At 66.0% G+C, this 21,515-nt stretch overlaps 1 protein-coding gene across 1 annotated transcript; it reads right to left on the reverse strand.

Annotated features, from left to right (window-relative positions):
- Positions 1 to 5,328: 5,328 nt before the first annotated feature.
- On the reverse strand, positions 5,329 to 21,164 carry LOC122367201 (Krueppel-like factor 13). Its single transcript, XM_043340094.1, has 3 exons — positions 20,589 to 21,164; positions 6,891 to 7,041; positions 5,329 to 6,286 (listed from the first exon to the last, which is right to left on the reverse strand). Exons 1-3 carry the CDS (start codon positions 21,013 to 21,015, stop codon positions 6,067 to 6,069), a joined length of 798 nt encoding a protein of 265 aa, XP_043196029.1. The 5' UTR covers positions 21,016 to 21,164; the 3' UTR covers positions 5,329 to 6,066.
- Positions 21,165 to 21,515: the final 351 nt, after the last annotated feature.

Genomic DNA, 21,515 nt, shown 5'->3' on the forward strand with positions numbered 1-21,515 from the left:
CAGAGGACCCCGAGCTCCAGATGCTTCGAGACATCATCTCCACCGGCTTTCCGGCATCCAGAGCGGAGCTTGCGGAACCCCTCCGGAAGTACTGGCCGGTGCACGACCGACTGTCGGTGGAGGGCGGCATCATCTTATGCGGCATGCGCATCCTGGTGCCGCTATCCCTCCGTAGATCGACCTTAGCGTCTCTCCATGCGAGTCACCTCGGGAAGGAGAAGACCAAGGAGCGAGCTCGGCGGGTGGTCTACTGGCCGGGAATGGACGCCGCCATCGACGATGTCACCAGAGGATGCAGTAGGTGTCAGCAAGAGCTGCCATCCCAGCCGAGGGAGACCATGCTGCATCATGAGCCTGCCGCCAGGCCGTTCCAGGTCCTGGACATGGACTTCGCAGACCACGCAGGTGGCAAATACCTCGTCGTCGTTGACGGCTACTCTGGGTGGAAGTTCATCGAATGTACGGGCACCCGGTCTGACACCAAAAACGTAATCAAAGTAATGCTTAAGATTTTCAGTGAGGTCGGTGTGCCAGAACTTGTCAGAACCGACGGGGCCCTCTGCTTCACGTCTCTTCAGTTCAGCACGTTCTTGAGCAACTGGGGCGTTCTGCATCGCACATCATCCCCACACTACCCCCGATCTAACGGCCTGGCCGAGTCTGCTGTTAAATCTGCAAAAAAACTTCTCAGGCGATGCTGGGACGACGGCAGAGGACGGCTCAACGAAGAGGAGTGGACGCGGGGCCTGCTTCAGCAGCGGAACACGCCGGGCGTCAGCGGGAAGTCGCCCGCCGAGATCGTCTACGGCCGGCCACTGAGGGACGACCTGCCCACGCACCCGTCGCACTTCAAACCATCGGCGCGCTCGCAGCGGGCGAGTGGAGGCGGAGCCCAGCAGCGGAGGGGGACGCCACCGCACCAGACTGTGGACTGCGACGATCGCCGCGAGTCACGCCGCTGCGCCGCCAAACGGTGGTACGACCAGCATGCCCACGACCTGCCCGAGTTCCCCGTCGGGACTCGCGTCCGTGTGCAGGACGTCAGGACAAAACGATGGGACAGGTGCGGCGTGGTGACGTCGGTCGGCCCCCACCGACGCTACAGTGTACGCTTCGACGATGGAGGGGAGGTGGATCGGAACAGGTGCCACCTGCGCAGGCGGCACGCTCTGTGCCCGGTGCCCGGAGTGGAGCCTCCAGGGAGAGCCGGCCCGCGTGTCGTCACACAACCGGACACTGGTCGGATGAGTCGTGACCATGCATCTGCGAGCGAATCGCGCGCCTCCACACGGCCGGATCGCGCGCCGCGCACTGAGCCGCCGACTGTCCGCCGATCCACCCGTGTGCGGAAGCCGGTGCGTCGGCTCATAGAGGAGATGTGATGGTGTACTACGTTTCTTGTTATTTTCGCTACTGTGTTATGATTCCGTTCTTTTCGTTATACCTCGAGCGCGCTGGGGGCTTAAGGGGGGAGATGTGGTGGTGTGCATCCCCAGTCTGTACCTGGGGTTTGCATCTCTACGACCGTGTGTGCCCTCGGGGCACGGTCCGGCGGCGGCTCCCGGCCGGACCGTGCGGGGCCGCGTCAGTCTCTACTGGGTCCGCGCCACGCTCGCTCGCTGTGATCAATACACCTGCACCGGTTCAGAGGCGTCTTCACAGTGTCCTCTTTGGGTCTCCGACCCACTGCCTCGCCCTACCAGTCGATGCTGGCGGAGTTCCCGGGCGTCACGGCCGACACCTCCCGTCCGCTTCCGGTACGCCATTCGGTGACGCATCATATCGTCACCACGGGCCCGCCCCGGAAGTCACGCCCTCGCCGTCTCGCTCCTGACCGGCTTGCTGTCGCTCGCCGAGAGTTCGACAAGCTCTACCGGCTCGGCGTCATCCGCCCGTCACAGAGCAGTTGGGCTGCGCCGCTCCACCTGGAACCGAAGGCCACTCCTGGCGAGTGGCGCCCGTGCGGGGATTACCGGGCTCTCAACGCTGCCACCGTCCCCGACCGGTACCCTCTCCCGTACCTCCAGGACTTCGCCTCTCAGCTACACGGCTGCTCCATCTTCACCAAACTCGACCTCCACCGGGCCTACAACCAGATACCCGTGGAGCCGTCCGACGTGCCGAAGACCGCTATCACCACACCCTTCGGCCTGTGGGAAATGGTCCGCATGCCCTTCGGCCTGCGTAATGCCGGCCAGACCTTCCAACGCTTTATTGACGAGGTCTTGCGCGACTGCACCCACTGTTTCGCATATGTCGATGACATACTGATCGCGAGCTCGTCGGAGACGGAGCACATCGGACACGTGCGAAAAGTGATCCAACAGCTGGACGCGTACGGCGTGGTACTGAACGTCCACAAATGCGTCTTCGGCGTTCCGCGGCTGAACTTTCTGGGACACGACGTCAACTGTGACGGCATCGCCCCACTGCCGGACCGGGTGGCAGCCGTCCGGGACTTCCCGCTGCCTCGCACCGAGCGCGACCTTCGGCGTTTCATCGGAATGGTAACGTTTTACCACCGATTCATGCCCGACGCCGCCGCCCTGCTTCGCCCTCTGCACCGGCTGATCACACAACGCAACGCCAAGAGCGCTCGGCCCGTCCGTTGGACTGACGAGGCCCAGTCGACCTTCACCGCCGTCAAGGCGCGCCTGGCGGACACCACCCGACTGGCACACCCTCTGCCAGGTGCACCACTCAGCATCCAAGTGGATGCCTCGGATGTCGGCGTCGGCGCGGTCCTCCAACAGTTCGTGGACGGCTGCTGGACACCGCTGTCCTACTTCTCCAAGACGCTCAAGCCTGCCGAAACGCGCTACAGCACTTTCGGGCGCGAGCTGCTGGCCTGCTACCTCGCCATCCGGCACTTCCGCCACAGTGTCGAGGGCCGGGAGTTCATCCTGTTCACGGACCATCGACCCCTGGTGTCGGCTGTGGGGTGCAGCTCCGATCGTCACGCTCCTCGCGAAACTCGTCACCTGGACTTCGTCAGCCAGTTTACTACTGATGTCCGTCACGTTCCCGGACGGAACAACGTAGTGGCGGACGCGCTCTCTCGGATCACGACCGTGCTCTCCGAACCTCGACCACCCCTGGACGACTTCGAGACTCTGGCGACGGCCCAGCAGACCGATCGGGAGCTCCAGGCGTTCGTCGCCACTCGTCACTCCCTCCGCCTGCGCTCCGTCGAGCTGCCCAGTGGTTCAACGCTGCTGGTGGACGAATCTACAGGTCGCCCTCGGCCACTGCTGCCAGAGGACCTCCGGCGACCCTACTTCCGACTTTTGCACAGCCTGTCACACCCGGGCGTCCGTGGCACCCAGCATCTCGTCGCCCAGCGATTTGTGTGGCCCGGTATGAACCGTGACGTCGCGACGTGGACGCGTGCGTGTCTCCAGTGTCAGCGGGCTAAAGTGCAGCGTCACACGCGTACCCCAGTGCAACCATTTCCGCTGCCGGCGGCACGGTTTGACCACGTGCACATCGACCTCGTGGGTCCGTTGCCCCCGTCGGACGGTAACCAGTACCTGCTCACCTGTGTGGATCGGTTCACGCGCTGGGCAGAGGCGCTGCCCTTGCCGGACATTCGTGCAGTGACAGTCGCCCGCGCGTTCGTCTCCGGATGGGTGGCCCGTTACGGCGTGCCGTCCTGCGTCACTACTGACCGTGGTGCACAGTTTGAGTCCAACCTGTGGGACCACCTGTCGCAGATCCTCGGCTGCCACCGCATTCGCACCACCAGTTACCATCCGCAGAGCAACGGTCTGGTGGAACGTTTCCACCGTCAGCTGAAGACTGCGCTGCGTGCGGCTGATCCGCCGGTCCGCTGGACCGACCTCCTGCCCATGGCTCTTCTCGGCATCCGGTCGGCGCTGAAGGAAGACCTGGGCTGCACGCCGGCGGAGCTCGTCTACGGACAGCCTCTGCGCCTTCCGGGCGAACTCGTCTCTGCTGCGTCAGGTCCGACGCACCTGGATCCGGCGTCCTACGTGGACGAGCTGCGCCGGGCCATGCGCCGGATTCGACCGGCGGCCCCTCGATCTCCGTCCTCCGCGCCTGTGTTTGTGCCGAGTGAGCTGCTGGACTGTCAGCATGTTTTCATTCGGCGAGACTCCTCTCGCCCACCGCTGACGCCGCCGTATGACGGTCCCTTTCGTGTGGTGCGCCGTTCAACCAAGACTGTCACCGTGTTCCGTAACGGTCGTAATGATACTGTCTCGCTGGACCGTGTCAAACCCGCCTTTCTTGATGCGCCGACTGCTACTCCGAATTATTGCGACCCGCCCCGTGACGCGCCGGGCCCCAACACTGCGGTGCCAGGTTCGGGACCTAAGCTCCTACTCCCATCCAAGACTCCACGCCGACCCATCGAGTCCGTTCCGTCCACTGCGGTCCCTGTACCTCCTGCGCCCTCCCCTGCCGACGGTCCTCCTGCGCTCTCCCCTGCCGACTGTCAGTCAGCGGCGGCGGCCGGCTCGCCGTGCCCGCCTGGTGCCATGCCGGCGGCGCCTCCGCTCCGCCCTGCCCTCCGTACCCGCTCCGGTAGAGAAGTCCGCCCGCCTCTCCGGTTCCGACACGTCACGTTCCTCTCCGTTCCCCAGTGACGTGTCTAGGGAGGGGGTATACTGTAGCGGGTGCAACAGCGCTCCGTTGCTAGCGACGGCGCCGTAGCGTGTGCAACCCAGCGGCGGCGTCGTAAACTAGTAAATCCTTTTGATGCACGCAGATGTCAGTGATTGATTGACACATATGTCTTGTGATTGTTTTCTGCCTTATATGTTATCTCTTGTAACCGTAGCTGTTGTATTGTCACGCCTTAAGAGGGTAATCTAGGAGCGCAGGTGTGGAGTAATTTTTCTTTGTCCAACTGTCACTGGAATTTGTAATATTACCATTTAGACGCTGAAACTACCTATGCAAGGTAGCCTTGCTAGAAATATAGTGTGCCAATTTTTGTTCAATAAATCAGTACGATCCACGATCGGTAACTCGTTCATCCTAGTCAAGCTCAGAGCTACCGACACGGGCCCACATCGGGAGTCTCCTCCTCCCTTGGAGTTGTGTGGTGCCGACGGTGGCGGATGGTAGTCTCTGCCTTGACAATCCTTTCACTCCCTCTCACAACGAGAGGTGGATTACTAGCGGTATACACTGCTAGCGGTTCAAGTGGCGACCGGCTACTCTCAGCCGTGCCACAACACCACACACACACCTACGCCCCTCGACCTAAGCTCTAAAACCAGCAGTCACCCAGTCACCCACTCACTATCAAGGCCACAGCATGTTCACCCCAGTCTTCGCTGCACGGTCCACCACAAACGCCGATTGCCGTGTTTGCATGTATTTGGTTACCAATCGATAGCACACATGTCACTTCACCTCGAAGCATAAATATACGACATGTATCCATGATAATGCTCGTCCCGGCGCACGGTATCTGTGCAGCCCTCCAACGGGCGCCACTTACATAAATGAGATGACCTGGTGAGGATGTCTTTGTACTAAAAATACTACAACAGTAGCTTGGCGTGTCTGTGTGTGTATGTGTTGTTATCATTAGCACCATTTTACCCAGAATGGCGCCGGTGGTGAAACACGCCTCTAAAACAATGGAACATGGGATGAGAGTGCGGGAGGAGAGCGGCGCGCGCTCTGGGCGCCGCCCGCGCCGTCCCGGTCGCGACTAGCCTACACACCGATATATAGTGGCACAACCGCCGACACGACGGGCCGGCCGCTCCTCAGCCGGCGCCGGCCCTAAAACGGCACACAACGTGCCCTCAACTCATACGGCACGGGCCGCGTCCAGTCTTAAAACGACACTCGGCGTGCCCAGTCCTAGCGCGGCGCTCGCGGTGCCGCCGCCGCCGCCCGTGCAGGGTACATATGCACCGATCAAACACACATGGAACACAGCAGCGCCCTCGAAATGCGGCCTTGGTCCAGCTCCGACCAGGCGCGGGCGCACGGGAACAGCGGCGCGGGGCACGGGCGGCGGCCGGCGCGGCGCGGACCGGGCGCCAACCATAGATTACAAAAGTGTCCTCTAGGGGCGCTGGCGCATCACAGGCCGTGCACGGACGGCGCCGACTCGGTCTCCGAGCCCCGGTCGTCCGAGGGCGTGGCGAGGCTGGAGCTGACCGAGTGCGGCGGTTTGAGCACCCGCAGGTCGAGCGCGGCGTCGGCGCGGGACTGCGGCGTCGCGCCGGCCGCCGGACTGGCGGCCCGGCTGCCCGCGCGACCCGACGGCAGGTGCGGCTCCTGGTGACGCCGCATGTGCTTCCTGCAACGGAGAGAACACGGTCGTTAGAACACTGTCACACGAGGGCTGCCTCACAGCAGCAGCATCTACTTCACCAGTTTTGTACGTGATTTTTACAGTTTACCAAACCTGCTCACCGATCAGCTCAGTAATCAAGAAACTAACGAGCACATAGCCGGCCGAGAAGTGCGCACTACCGCCTAGCACAGCACTCGTCCAATGCCTCTGCCAGCCACCAGTCGCGAAACCCAGCTCGACCACGCACAATATCGACTCGGCCCCAGATCCGGCCGAGTTGTTCCCAGAACAGACGCAGTAGGAATCGACCCGACCTGCCCGGCCGACCGACCGCCCGTCGGCCTACCTGCTCTCCCAGACTCGTATAACAGGGGCCCGGCGGTCCCCAGCAACAGGTGGGCCATCGACCCGGGGGAGCCAGCGCGTGCGTGTGCGTCGGGAGGCCGGGAAGAGGGTGAATCTCAAAGGTCAAGATTTGGAACTGCTAAGACCCTGACAAACCGGACGTGACGGACGGGACCGGACGGAAGTGGTAAACGGGAGGATGCAATGCAGCAAGGCGGGCAAGATATTATAGCAGAGGAAAATAAAGAGTATGTGTACTTACGTCAAGTGATCGCTGCGCATGAACCGCTTGTCGCAGACGGCGCAGACAAAGTTCTTCTCGCCGGTGTGTGTGCGCGTGTGCCGCACCAACTCATCTGAGCGCGCGAACCGCTTCACGCAGCCCTTCCAGTCGCACCCGAACGGCTTCTCGCCTGCGAACGAAACAAGATCAGGGTCAGCTGAGATCGAGCGCTGAGACCGTAAAATATGACGGGGCACGGACGCACGACATGAGGACGCACGCACCGCTCTTGGCGAGGTCAAGGTCAGCGAGGCAGAAATGCAGACGCACGAACATGGGCATTGGACACGCCTACAAACCAGCGGAGTGTGGGGCATGTCAGTTGTATGGATTATTGCTGCAGTTGTGGCCGTTACACTGGCCTTTAAACCGCTGGCCACCGATCGGTTTCATGCTCGTCATCGATAAACTGATTGATCGCAAAACCGGTCAGTGTAAGCGGTGGCCCCACGCAAACTGGAACTGTGAATCATACCCGATCACCACAGCTGCTTACTCGCGCTGTGAGCTGGATTGCACCACTACGCCTTTATCCGCCCCGCCCAGCGCTCCCAAACGACAATCACAGTTCCGGGGACACCCCCCCCCCCCACGGCCAGGAGCGGACACGTCAGCGTCAGTTCCAGGAACCGAGCCGGCCGACCGCGACCGTCAACACAGCGCGGCCCCGATCGACCGGCGGCGCGTCACAAGTGTCGCAACAGAGCGGAGGTGCCACAGGCTGCCCATGGGCCGGCCAGGCGACACCTGGCGACGCCTGGCAACCGTCATCACAACCGCTTTCGGCCATTCATTGTGATCCGGGGTGCGCGGAAACGTTTGATCGACGGTGTAAACATGGGCCGGGTGCAGCCCGAGCGGCGCCACTGATGGCTGTTAGGGGACCAGGACCGTCATCAGCCGGGCGCGACAGGCGAAAATAAGCATTTGATAAACGAGAAAGAAGTTTACAGGTCCGCAGATGCTTTGAACAGCATGTAGAAGGGCATTCGGGACATCGCTTCATAAGCACAGCTAAAACCTGAGGATTGAGGATATGTCGTGCAGTCAGCGGGGCGTTTTATATATGTAGCGAGACATGTATTGTTTATGCTCAATATACTCTCAGAATTCACACACATAAATCACTGGCCAGTCCTTGCGCAGTGAACTGAGAGCTGGCTGGTCGCTCAACCCGTCCAAACGAGTCTTTGTTCGCGGCCCTGGCCAGCTTTGTCACCGGGCGAGCTTTGTTCCGACACGAGCGGCTTAGCTCCGTTTTGCCGCCTTCCCGACGAGTGGTGACACGTCACCGAGTCCGGACCGGACCGTGCACGGACCACGGACCACGGACCGCGGATCGCGGACCACGGACCGCCGGTGGCCACTGACCGGTGACGGCACGCCAGCCGGGAGTGTCGGACAGGAGTGCCCGCCACAGGGAGTGCCCGCGGCGCGACAGGGAGTGCCAGCCGGCCCGGGACTTGCTCAAATCCGCCGGAACCACTATCTCAAAACAAACCTGCCCTGCAATGCCATCACAACATAACACTGCGGAGCTGGCGGCCGCGCGGAACCTGGCCCTGCCGTGCCGTCAGCGGCTAGCAAGGCGGCGTCATTGATTTCCGCCGCATGTCGAGCGTCATCCGGGGGCGTGCCGCTGAGAGCGGCTCTCCCTCTCCCTCTCCCTCTCCGTGCCGTCTCCCTCACACGGCACGACGGATCGACCGACCGGAGAGGCACGGGGACGGCGAGAGAGAACACAGAGCGAATGAGAAGTGGGGCCTGTTTGAAATGAAAAATAAAGAACAGACAGGAGACCGAGCGGAGGCGGCCCGTCGGGAAATGACGCAGAACGATTCAGCCGCGTGCCGCCGCCGGGCCTCAACACACACCGCAGTCAATGTCGCAACGAGAAACGTGCCGACAGAAATCGGAGCCTCTGCGCGGGCGGCCGCGAGAACGATCACGCCATTGAGCCTGCCGGGACGCAGCTCTCGGCCACTAATGAAGCTGCGGGCGCTGCGGGAAATTCAGCAGCTTCCGCCGCCGATCACCCGAGCTCACCACCACGCTCCGCGGCGCGCGGGCATCCGGGAGCACTGGGGAGGGGACGCGGGGCGCTGAGGGTCGCCTCTGTGCCGTCGGCGGACGGCGTGGGCCGACGCACAGCGCCTACGCAGTCGGCGGCGGCGACACGCACCGGCCGTCCACGTGTGACCCGGCCGGGAGCCGATCGACCGTCGGCGGCCGCCGGCGGTGGACGTTCACCGCGCGCCGCAGCACGTGGTCGTCGGTGGCCGGGCGGGGGCGGGGGCGGGGCGGGGCGCGGGCAGGTGGGCGGCGGCGGCGGCGGCGGTGCCTCTGGCTGCACCTGCCGGCGGGCGGCAGCGGCGGCAGCTGGCGGCCCGTGCGGTCCACACCTGCCGCCGCCGCCGTCCGCCTCCCGGGAACGGGCCGCGGGCCGCCGCGCTCTGAAACCTGCCCCGGCCCGAGCTGGAGGGACGGAGGGACGGAGGGACGGGAGAAGGGAGCAGTGGGAGCACCTGCGTGCCGCCGCAGCAGCCGTCACCGCCCGACCGCGCGGCCGCCGGGGGAGGGAGGGGAGGACGGGCGGGCGGGCGGTGAGAGGACCCACAGGCAGGGCGATAGGTGGCAGACAAAGCACCCGAAATCACCTATTAGCTTGATTTGGGGCTCGAATAGAGGGAGCGGAGGATGGCCAGCACGAGGAGGGAGGGAGGGAGGGGCAGAGGGGTGGGAGGAGACCCGAGTCGTGGCGCGGTTGACGACCCGGGTCCAGGGGGAGGGGACCGGGCTTCGGCCGAGGCGAGATAAGACACGCACAGTACACAGGCCGCAAAACAGGTCGGGCAGTCCAAGGCGCGCGCTCAGAGGCGGCGGACAGTGCGGAAGGGTGGAAACGAAGCGACAGGCTGTGGAAAACGATCCCCTCCCACCCTCCCCAATAGCAACTTTCAATACAAAAATACCGTCCTATAGACACACTCGTCGTCGGCCTAAGTCTTGTTATCGATCATGATATGAACGATAACGCGATTTGGGTGCGGACGGCCATCAACAGCCAATACTGGACAACAGATCTGGGGAGCGTACGGTATGAGACACCCTAATCAGTAATAGGGCCCACCTATCAATATTTAGAGCCGCGTCCGTGTCATGTCCGAGAAAGGCAGCCGGCGCCGGGCGGACAAAGACGTCTCACGTGTGCCCGGCGGGCTTCCTGGGTCAAAACACCGGCGACTGTCGGCAGCCGGCGGCCTTTGTGATCAAACAGACTCGCCGAGTGACCTGTCAAGGCCGGCGACAGCTTCGGGTACAGTCCAGACGGATGGATAGGTCACCGAGAGGTCATATTGCTGTAGGTCAGACCGAGAGGCCGTCCCGTGCCGATTATCGTCGAACGTGGTGCGATGGTTTTTTCGTCGCCGGCGGCAGCTGGGCAGCCATCAGGCGGCGTGAGAGTGACGGCCTGTCCTGGCTCACCCCGGCCGGACACGGCACCGCACAAAAACGAACACGGGAGCGGCCGAAAAACGAACACGGGAGCGGCGGAAAAACGGCCGCTGATCTGGAGCAGGCTCATCGACCGCCGGCCGCGCCCTGCCCTCGCCGCCGCAGCTGCCGGCGCGACCGGGGCGGGGCGGCGCCGGAGGTAGGGCTGTACCGCTGTCTACTGTCCACCGTCCACCGCCCGCTGCCTCCAGCGTAACGGCAGCGTCACCGTCCGACAGGCGAGGATAACGGACAGACGAGCGGACAGCGGCCGGCCGACGGCCCAGCCACCGCCGCACCGGTGCATTTCCCGGCCGCACCGAACCGAACCGGGACGGACGGACGGAGGGACGGGCCGCCACGCGGCGCGGAGTTGCATCACCTCCAGCAGCGGCGCAGCGATCCGCAGCGGAGTCCGCACGACAGCCGCCCACGGAGACCCAACCATCTGCCGACCGGCCGCGAGCGCGCGCCACAGCGCCGGCCGGCGAGAGGCGCCGCTTTCAAACCGAGCGCGCCCGCCGCTGCCGGAAAGAAAGCGCCGCCCACGGCCGGCGGCACAGCGCTGACCCGGACCAGAGAGCGGCCGGACGTGGCGCCAGGCCGGCCCCGTGCCGCAGCCACGCCCTCGGCTCCGGGCAGCGGCTCAGCCCGGCACGCCCATGGAGCTATAAGAGAGAGGCCGGGGGAAGCCGAGATGAGCCCGTACGATGGCTCTCTCCCGTGGTAGTAAAAGCGCCGCCGCGCCGGCCGCTGTCGACTCGGCTCGTTCCCGCCGCTTCTGGTCGTTTCCCGCCATTTGGTCGTCACGGCGCGCCGGAGGTCGGCGGCGGGTCGGCAGGCGGCCCCGCCCCCCACGCCGGCAGCGGGGGACCTTGGGCGGCCGGGCCAGGTTAGCGGCCGCGCGAGGGCAGCCCGGCCATCTCAAGGGCGTGCCGACCGTCAGCGGTGGCCGCCTTCCGGCCGGGCGCCGCTCGCCGCGCTGCGCCGCAGTCGTCTCGCGTGCGTCAGGCATTTCCGCGCCGGCGGCGGGGCTGATTCAGCGTCATCTCCGCCGCCGCCGTCAGCGCCGCCGCCGCCGCCGGAGCGATTCCCACGGCGCGGTGTTCGCGGAGGCCCCCCGAGGCCAGAGGGTGAGCCGGCAGATCGCTTTGCAGCGCGCCGGTAGGGGTCAACTACCGAGCAAGGAGCGAGAGAGGCCGCCCGGCAAGTGACGGACACCGCGCGGCCACGCCCACGACCGATGACCACGCCCACGGCCGACAGCCACGCCCACTGTCCAGTCCTCGCACGCGAGCCGGAAATGTGCCGTGAGCGTTCACTTCCGCTGTTGATTTGTGGCTTGTTTTCCCTATCAGTGGTCTCTGTAGACGTTCCGATTAAGCGCGGTAACGTAAGATAGCCACAATCGTCAAACAATGACGTTACATAAGCGGGTGGCTTTAGCACTAGCACACTCAGCATTAGCAGATACAGCGGCGATAATCCTACCACCAAACCATCAGCCGCGCCGCACGCATTAAACTGACAGCCAGCAAGGCTGGCAAAACTGCACCTCGCAACTTAAAATCCCGCGTTAAAACCCGCCGGCTAAGCCCGCGCGGCGTGACACCGGTGGTGTCAGTGACAGCTGCCAGCTATGACAGGTCTGGAGTGGGCCGGTGCCGGCTCGGCGGCTCGGCGGCGGCGGTGCAGCTGCCCCCCGAGGTCAGCGTGCCCAGTTCGAGCGATCCGCCGCGAACAAAGAGCGGCGCCGGCGCCAGCTGCGCGCCGGGCCGGGCCGGTCCCGGCGGCGGCGGCGGCTCGGACCGGACGAGCTGCCTCGGACCGGCCGGCGCGCCGCGCACCGACCCAGTGTCAGTCACCCGGGCTGGAGCAGCGCGCCGAACCGAGCTGCGGCCGGCGCACCGCCGACCGGCGCCCCAGGCCGCCCGGTCAGTCGCCCTGACCGGCCCGGTGCCGAGTCACCGTGCGATCGGAGATCTGAGCAGCGGCACACCCGCGGACGGACCGGCCGACGTCGGCACCGCCGGCGGCGCGGTCACGAGCGGCCGTCTCCCCCGCCCCGCCCCGTCACCGGCCGGACTCGGCGTCATCCCCCCCCCGTCACGGCTCCCTCCCGCTCGTCATCGCTCTCTCTGCGGCGCAGCTGGCGCGACAATCACGTGACCAACACTGCGTGACGCGCCACGATAGCCGCTGCGCGCCACGCACGTCCACTCTCCGTCAGCTGCGCCGCGTCAGCCGCGTACCGCGCCGACACGTCAGCCGTGCTTTCCGGCTGACGGACGGACGTCATCGATTGAGCCAGCGTCACTGCTGTGACGTCACCAAACGGCGAGCGGCCGCCGCCGAGCTTGTATCGAGTACACCCGAACTGGGCCGATACGGGCCGCTAACTTGAACTACATGACATTTTTCGGGTCAGGACGGACCGGTTGACTCGTGGGGCCTCCCTGGTCCGGGAGCACGCCCAGCCCCGGGGTGACGCCCCGCCCTCCGTGACCGCTCCCTGTCCCCGAGTTTGGGTGCCCGCCCGGCACCCCGCCCACCCCCGGGGCAGAGGGAGGGGCCGGCCTCGGAAGGCCCTGCACGAGGCCCCTGACCCCGTCCGGTCACCGCCAGCTACGCCGCGCCGGGCCGGGCCGGGCTGGGGGCGGGAGCGGGGGCGGGGCCGGGGTCTCTGTCGTCGTTCCAGGAACCGGCAGCTCGCCGAGGCTACTCCGCAGTTCGAGCATTGACCCGCGCGGCACCTGGCCGCCGCCCCGGGCTGCGGCTGTGCGTGACGTCACCACCGCCGCACGTGGTGCAATCGACGAGCTGCGAGCTGGCCGCCGCCTCCACTCCAAACCGCCGCGGCACGCTCGGTTGGCGGCGCAGCGCGCGCTGGGTCAGGTCAGCCGCACCGCCCGCCCCGCCCCGCGGCACGTCAGATAGGCCACGGGTGGAGTTTACAAGCTCCCAGAACATTCGGGAAAAGCCCACGATGGCTTCGAAGAGTCACCGGACGGCGGCGTGGCCTGCCGGGTTCCCGGAGCGGCCGAGGGCCCGGCCCGGCCCGGACCGCGGCCGGCACCGCTCAGTGAACTGCGCCGCGGACCAACGGTGTCGGTGACGGCGCGGACCGGTCCGAGCGGGCGGGGACGGGCGGAGAGGGGCGCCGCACCGGTGTGACTGGCCGCAAAGCTCCGCCGCCGGCCGGCCCGCCGTAGTTTTCCCTGACAACCGGCCGCTCTCAGCGGGCGGCGGGTCAGCGCGGCAGAAAACACGGCCGGTACGGCAGCGAGCACGACACCGAGCACGGCCGGCGGGACAAGAACGGCCGGCGGGTGGGTCAGAGCGGCCACGCGGTGCCGGCGGATCAATGAGGCGACAAGAAGCGTCCCGTTGAAAAACACCAATCGGCGTCAGTAGCACGTCGCTCTTTGTTCCGCAGCCAGCACGCCCCTGACCTGGGGCGGGGCAGAGGGGGCGGGGCGGGAGGGAGAGGGCCATCTCCGCCTCAGCCCGGCACGGCCAGGACAAAGAGCTGGCCACAAGGCCGGGGGCGATGACAGCGGCGGTTCGGCCGGGCCGGGGGCGCCGCGCGGCGCACCTGAGCAGCGAGCAGCCCACGTGTTGGGACACGAGCGGCCCTGTGCAGCCCGGCCGGGGCCCACCGACCGACCGACGCAGCGCCCAGAGCGACGCACTACGGGGGAACTGCGACGTTCGGCGTGCGTCGGCTCCGACACGTGGGAGATCTCTGGAAATCATCGATTTGTCAGGAAACTGGAGCGAGCTAGAGCGCGACCCGGCAGAAATCGACAGAGGGATGATAGGCGGTGTTAGACGAGCTCGTTTGGGACCCGCACCGCGGCCCAGCTACGCCCGGGCCACGGGGAGCGCAGCGCGGCCGCGCCAAATGGCCGAGGTCCACAGCGTAGATTTGTCGGCTTACGTAAGTGGTGCGCGGCAGAGGAGCGCTGTCGCCCGACCGGCTGCGTCACGGATCCGGGCCACGTCGAGCCGCGGCGCCGCGCCGCCCGGGGCCTCCCCAGTGCCCCGGCGGGGTCACAACACGCCGCACGCGGCCCGTGTTGATGTTATGCCGGCGCGGTGGAGGTCGCCACACCGCCCTTCTCTGGCAGAGTGCCGACCGGGCCGACAGCTAACAGCGAGCGGCGAGTACCGCGCACCCGCCGCCGGTACGCCCCCACCGAGCACGCCGCTCGTCCTCGGGGCGTAGCCGTGCACCCGGCGAACCCGCGCTGTGCACGACGTGGCCTCGTGGAGTTCCCGGAGGAGCGACCTGCGCAGACAGTGTCTGTCTGTCCGCAGATAGCGAATACGGCGCCCCCGGGCCGCCCCCACCCCCACTCACTGGCAGACACGCTATAAGGGGGGGGGGGGGCAACCGGGACGGACAAAGCCGGATCGCAGGAAACTGCGCTACCAGTTCGACGCCAAGGAAACTCTCTGTGTGATGACTCCGTCTGTGTCGTGTCTGCCGCGTGTGTCCGCTCCGTGTGTGGGGTGACCGGGTGCCGTCTGGGAGCACAGATATCGGACCACGAGGCGAGGGCGCCGCGCGCCGGCGGTGACCTCCACAGCGCGGCTGACCGGGCCATGTGCGCCGCAGCGCCGGCCGCGTGGCGTCACAAAGCCCCGGCCCCAGGTAAACAGCCTCGTCGGCGACGACAGCGTGACCTTGACCGCATCGAGCGGTCGCCGGCCGACCAACCGACGATCCAGGACGGCCTCGAAAACACGCGCCGACAAAACATATGTTGCGCAAATGGGGGAGGGGCGAAAGGCGGCGGGCGGCGCGCGCCGGCGTGGCGGGCGCCGTGGCGCGACCGCCCCACGTGGCGGCGCCGGTCACCGCGGCAGGAAGGCCCGCGATGAGCCGGCGGCCGGTCCGCCTTCCCGGAAAGGGCGGCTTTTTCCGACGCCGCGCCGGACGGGTGAACTGAGCTGGCTCGGAGCGGCGGACAGCTCATGTGGGGCTGACCACTAAACCGGCCGGCATCACGGTATCACCGCGAGGAACTGCGCCGCTCGGCGCCGCGCTCAGCCGCGCTGAGCGGGCCGTCAGACCAGGGCGGTCCGCACCGGGCCGCCGCCACCGGACACGCCGCTCCGTATAACGCAGCACGCCGGGGCGGTCTCTGACGAGGCCACTCAGCGCTCCGCCGTCCTGCGGTGTCCGCCGCAGTCACCGTCTCCCGGTCCTCCCGCCGCCCACGTGGGACGGACCGACACGGGCCGGTACTTCCCACGCTGCCCTATCGGTTCGGCGGGCCGTTCAGCGCAGTGCGCTGGCACCGAGAAGTGGCGAGGTGGTTCCCGGGAGAGCAGTCATGAGCGCCTCCCGACCGGCCGCCTTTCACGGCGTGCGTCATACAGCTGGGGCAGCATGGGCGACTACTTTCACCGCGTGTCGGCACCGACAGCCGGGCGGGGGCGGGGGCGGGGGCGGCTGTCGCTACCCGCCGCCGGCGCCGCCGCCGCCAGGTGTGACGCCGGGCCGCCGAAGGACCCGGCCTCGCTGGCTGCCGGGAGCCGCGGACCGTCTGGTCTGGTAGAGCCGGCCTCGGCAGCTGGGAGAAACGCTCACAGACTGGCCTCGCCGGCCGCGGAGAAATGGGACAGGGCGCGCGCTAATTGTGGCGACCAGGACCCGGTGAAAACGTAACGCAACGCCTACCCGGACTCCACGTGGTCACGAACAATTTTTTACCACGCCATAAAAAATCACCCACATGGGGCTGACTTGCTGAAAAGGCAGTAGCAGACTGGATATTTCCAGCGCTGAGTCGAAGGCCGGTCACTGCCGACTACAAACTCGTCGTAAACAGCCACGTCTGCAGTTCACAACTCGATCCGAATGCAAGCGCGGTGCATTGTCGTCCCGGAAATTCCTGCTGAGTCTGACACAGAACCACGGTGACCTTTTGGAGCGGTTCACGAGGAACCTGTCAGCGCGATAAGTCCGTGGATCGAGGACGCAGACACTTGTTTGTCTTAGGCCGGCGGCCGGAGGTGCGGCTCTGCTCGGCCCGAGCCGGCCGATCCCACCGTCACGGGTGGGAGCGGATCAAGACGGCGTTGTGGGAGCGTTCGGAGCCCGTCAGGCCTATTTTGGGCCTCTCTAGGTCCGTTTGGAGCCACCAGGGTCCGTTAGGAGCCATCCAGGTCCATCTGGGTCCGTCAAGATCCGTCTGGGTTCATTTGGATCCGTTGAGGTCAGTCTGGAGTGGTCCAGGCCCGCCCGGGGCGGCCCGGGTCACTGTGACCGGCCGCTGCCCGGTCGGCCGCTCTGTTGCGACACGCCGCGGCGTAGTCCGTTGCCACCGGCCGCGTCAGAGCCGGGTTCGAGCACCGCCGGCGAACCAACTGCGCAGCTCGGCTCCGCCACAGCCCGAGCCGTCGATACGGGCCGCCGAGCCGCTGCCGCCCCCGCCCCCGCCCGAGAGCCGAGGGCGGGCCGCCGGCGCCGCCGCCCCAGCCGTCACCGCCCCAGCCGTCACCGCCGCACCTAGCCCTTCCCCTCTGGCCCCTGTCGAAACCCGTCACGAGGAAGTGCCCCGTCACGGTGAGTCACCGGTCACGGGCCGGCTCGGTCCGTGTCCCGCGCTGTGTGCCGGCCCGCTCTCCCCGAGTCCGCCTCTGAGTCAGGCCAGTGTGTGAGTGCCGTGCGCACGTGACTCACGACGGCTCGGTACGGCGGTGAGTCACACCGCGAGTCCAGTCCCCGCCGTCCCCGGCCGCTGCCGTGGCGCGGCGGCCGCGTCACCGCGTCATCAGCCGGCGTCATCAGCGGCGCGGGGCGTCACCCTCGCTGGCGTGTCGGTGCCACGCGGCGCCCTGCCCAGGAGGAGGCGTGTCCGAGCCTGTCCTGGTGGTTACGGTCCGGCTCACCGGGCCCGCGCGGTCCGGGCGGCCGGCGCTGTTCCCAAGGCCCGCCGCCGCCGGACGGTGGAGAGGCGCGTGTAGAGGACACGCTGCTACCGGAGCGGCCCTGGGACGGCAACGAGACCGGAGAGGGAGAGGGAGGGAGGGAGAGAGAGAGAGAGAGAGAGAGAGAGAGAGAGAGAGAGAGAGAGAGAGAGGGAGAGAGGGAGAGAGGGAGAGAGAGAGAGAGAGAGAGAGAGAGAGAGAGAGAGAGAGAGAGAGAGAGAGAGAGAGAGAGAGAGAGAGAGAGAGAGAGAGAGAGAGAGAGAGAGAGAGGAGGAAATGGCAGAATTGGGCATAAGGGACGAGAAGGGAAAGGTGTAGAAGACGAATGAGAGCGGAGGACGAATGGTGGGACAAGAGAAAGGGGTGTCCCTCCGCCAGCCGAGAGCGAAATCTCAGTGGGAGTCCGGCAGCTGGACCGACCGAGCCCCGTCCCGGCATCACACGGCCCAGCCGAGCGGCGCCGAGGGTCGGCCCCGCCCCCCGCCCCCCGGCTCAGTCCGGCCGTCCCGTCCGCCGGCCGGCGCACCCCTCTCGGTTTTCGTCAACACCTCCCCTCCCTGCCCGCCCGGTCCTCTGACCGAGCCGCCGCCGGTTCCCGCACCTTTCCGTCAGCCGGTGACGGCCGACGGACGGGCCGGTGACGTCACCAGCTGACGTCACAAGCTGGGGCAGCTCGGCCACCGGGTTCGCCGGACTGGCGGGCGCGCGCGCTGCAAACAAAGAACCGGGCGGCGCCGGCACTGACCGCTCCAAGGCCGCCCTGGGCCGCCGGCGCCGCCCACCCGGCCGCCCCCGCCCGCGCCCGAGAGCGCCGCGACAACAACCCGGCACTGCAACGGCGCCGCCGCGCGACCCGAGAGGTCGAGCGGTGACGGTGACCGGCGCGGCACAGTTTCGCCAGCCGGATCCGGGACGCGTTTGCGGACCCGGGCGGCCGGCGGCCGCTCACCGCGCAGCGAACGTACTCGGAACAGAGCGGTGCTCACAGTTCTGACGTAAGGTGGCGTGATGGTAAGTCCTTCGACCTTCGATGAATGCACGATCGAACTAGCTGCTTTAAAACGAGCTTATTATAAATGAATATCCATCGGTGGCGAAAAATCCTGACATTTTCCGGCGGTGAAGCTAAAGAAACAGTCTGTGAAAAGGTGAAACACGCGCTGTCACCGTTGCCCCATATACCTCCGTCTGACATTCAGCGAGACCGGGACGGCTGTCGTGCGGTGACAGCCACTCACAGGAAGCTCGGGCAGTGCCTGACCTCGGCGGCAGCTGTCGTAATCGCCACCGCCCCTCACCCGCCCCTAACCGCCGCCCCGCCCCCGAGGTCAGGCCCGCCACCGGCGGCGCCACGTGGATTTTCGCGCCAAATCTCGGGCCGCCCGGCGCGCCGGTGCGCGGCGGGAGCAAAGACCCCGTGAGCGGCGGGCGAGGCGCGACTTGGGGCGGTCCGCTCGATACCGGCCGTGAACAAAGCCGCGCCGCTGCGGGCCGGCGGCGAACGGCGGCGCGCTGGAGGGCCGGCCGGTGCGCCCAGCGACCGCGGGTGGCAGCTCGGACAGGAATAGCGCGGCCCCACTGCACAAAGAGGGTTTAATCTCGACCAAACAAGGGGAGGGGTGGGGGTAGGGGCGGGCCGGTCACATCTCTCTGAACAACAACACGTCGGGCCATCTGGACTTCGGTCGCCGGTCGCAGTTTGGGTTGTTTTGGCCGAGGCCGGGTCCGTTCGGCCGCTATCGAAGGACCGGTCGCTGCGCAACACGCCGCGCTGGACAGAACCGGAGAGAAGACAGAAAGACGGCGCCACAGACGATAGCAGTGACGAAATCACCAGCTCGCAATCGAAAATGGCAAAACTCTAGCACAAAGATAAGTCAAGGCGTGATATCCAGCCGAAGACATAAGGATATTTCCCCTTCCCCGCTGCCAGTGCATTTCGGCGACTGAGGTAACCCCACAACAGATTTAAATCACCGTCGCGGGCGCCTCCCGGACCGTGCCCCGGCGCGCCACCCCGCCAGGACGACCCCCGCAGAGGCGCAGGTGGCCCTCCCCTCCCCTCCCCTCCGTCCCGTCCCCATCCTCCCCTGGCGCGCGGCGCGGCGGCCGGGCCGCGCGGCATCGTTTAAAGCCGGCGCGCGAACCGCGAGGGGCTCCGAGGGGAGGGGCGCCAGACGAGTTAAAGGCCCGTCTGGGGCGCCGCGGAATGTGCGCCCGGCGCAGACGGCCGAGGGGGAGAGGGGAGGGAGGGAGGGAGGCCCATCCGGCGCCGGCGGCAACCTGTCGGCGCCGCGGGTTAGACAGGGGACGGAGAGAGAGAAGGGGAGGGGAGCGAGGGCGCTGGCCGCTCTGATAACCAGCCAGTGTCACGCAGAGAAAATCACCGCGACAGGGACACGAGCGCCCGTCAGGGATCGTTGAAAACTGAGACGAGCCTCCGATACAGGGCATCACAAGGTGACGAAATTCGCGTGTGTGTGGGAAGCATCGATTAGGAATCTTCCAGATGCATCGCGATTCGCAAGCGTCACCCCTGAATGACTCAGCAGATTTTCGGGTCCGGCCGCTGTCATTACCACTTGGAAATAATCCACATTGCACCACACCGCGAAACTACGCCGTACCGCGGAAAAGTACGGAGGTGCGGCCTGCGGCCCCGCGCCGCGTCTGTGACCTATGACGCACGCAGGGGCCGCGGAACACCTACGTCAGATAACTACCCGGGCCGGCCGCGGGGGGAAGCCCCGCCCCCGCCCGCCGCCCCGTCCGCCCCGTCCGCCCACCGGCCACGGGAGCGGGCGGTACGTGGGGGCGACCGAGCGGCCGAGCGGTGGCCGCGGAAGCTTCACTTCCGCCGCCCAGACGTTTGGCAGCCGCCTCACGCGGCCGGAGACACAGCAGACACAGAACAGGCACCATCATGTGACGGACAGCACACAGAACAGGCACCATCATGTGACGGACAGCACACAGATGACTCAGTGGCGAAACGAGGGACGGCGAGGCACAGTGTGGCAGACAGATGTTTACTTTTAAATTACGTACGGTCAGGGTCGACCGAGAATAATCGATTAAAACTACACATGACACGGCCATTTAATACATCATTCATAAAGCTGAGCATGGTTAAAAGCTAAAAACGAAGATGAAAGAAAATGATGCTTATATAATAACTTGCAAGTGCAGGACAGGTGAGATCGACCAGGGAAGGTGAATAAAATCAGAATTCGGACTGACCTGTGTGCGTCCTCTGGTGCGCCTTCAGATGTGAGCTCTTGCCGTAGATTTTGTCGCAGCCGCCGTGGCTACACTTGTAGACCTTCTCCTGTTTGACGATCTTGGCGGCGCGGCTCTGCTTGGCCTTGCGGACGGGCCGCTTGGTCGGCGCCGGCGGCTCCGGCACCGGCTCCTGCTGGTTCTCCTTCTCGGCTCCTGCGGCCGGCTCCTCGTCCGTGGCCGGCACCGGCTCCTGACGCACGTGAGCCAGGTCCGAGAGGATGCGCGCGATCTTGAAGGCCGACTCCTGGTTCATCGAGTTCAGTCGGTAGTCGGCCACCTTGAACTGCGACATGGAGAGCTGGACGAGCGCCTTGGCGGCGCGCTCCATGTCCTGCCACTCCTGCGCAGAGAGCTGGCTGCGGCTCGCCATCGTGCCGCCCAGCATCGAACGATCGCGCCGCTGAGTCACCACGTCGACTACGGTACGGCAGCGGAGCGCGCGGGGGACGTCCTCTCGGTTCAGCCGCCGACCGCCAACTGCTGCCCGCCGCCGCCGCCGCCGCCGCGGGAGCGCCGGTCAGGTGGCGGCTGCCCCCGGCCGGCGCGGCGCGCGCGGCGGCCGGCACCTGGTGGCTGCGCTGGTGGGCGTGTCGGATAGAGCCGCAGAGTACGGGAACGGTGGTAGCCCGACAGCCAACAGCGACGGATTTTTGAGTTATAGGTACGACACAAGTGGAGATTTCTTTTCGTCCATTAGTGGATGTTTTGCACCCCGAATAACGGTGACGTAACGTATCGATACTAATCAGAAATGCGAAAAATTACAACAGAAATCATTACATAGCAATCGAGAATCCGGTCCCCTTTGAAAGGGCGGGAAATCTTCTCCTGACATCTGTTGCCAGGGCGACGAACTGAGACATTGGGATTGGATATTGGGCAAGG

The sequence above is a fragment of the Amphibalanus amphitrite genome, unplaced genomic scaffold (genome assembly GCF_019059575.1).
Source record: "Amphibalanus amphitrite isolate SeventyFive unplaced genomic scaffold, NRLGWU_Aamphi_draft 000857F_arrow, whole genome shotgun sequence".
In the NCBI taxonomy this organism is placed as follows: Eukaryota; Metazoa; Arthropoda; class Thecostraca; order Balanomorpha; family Balanidae; genus Amphibalanus; species Amphibalanus amphitrite.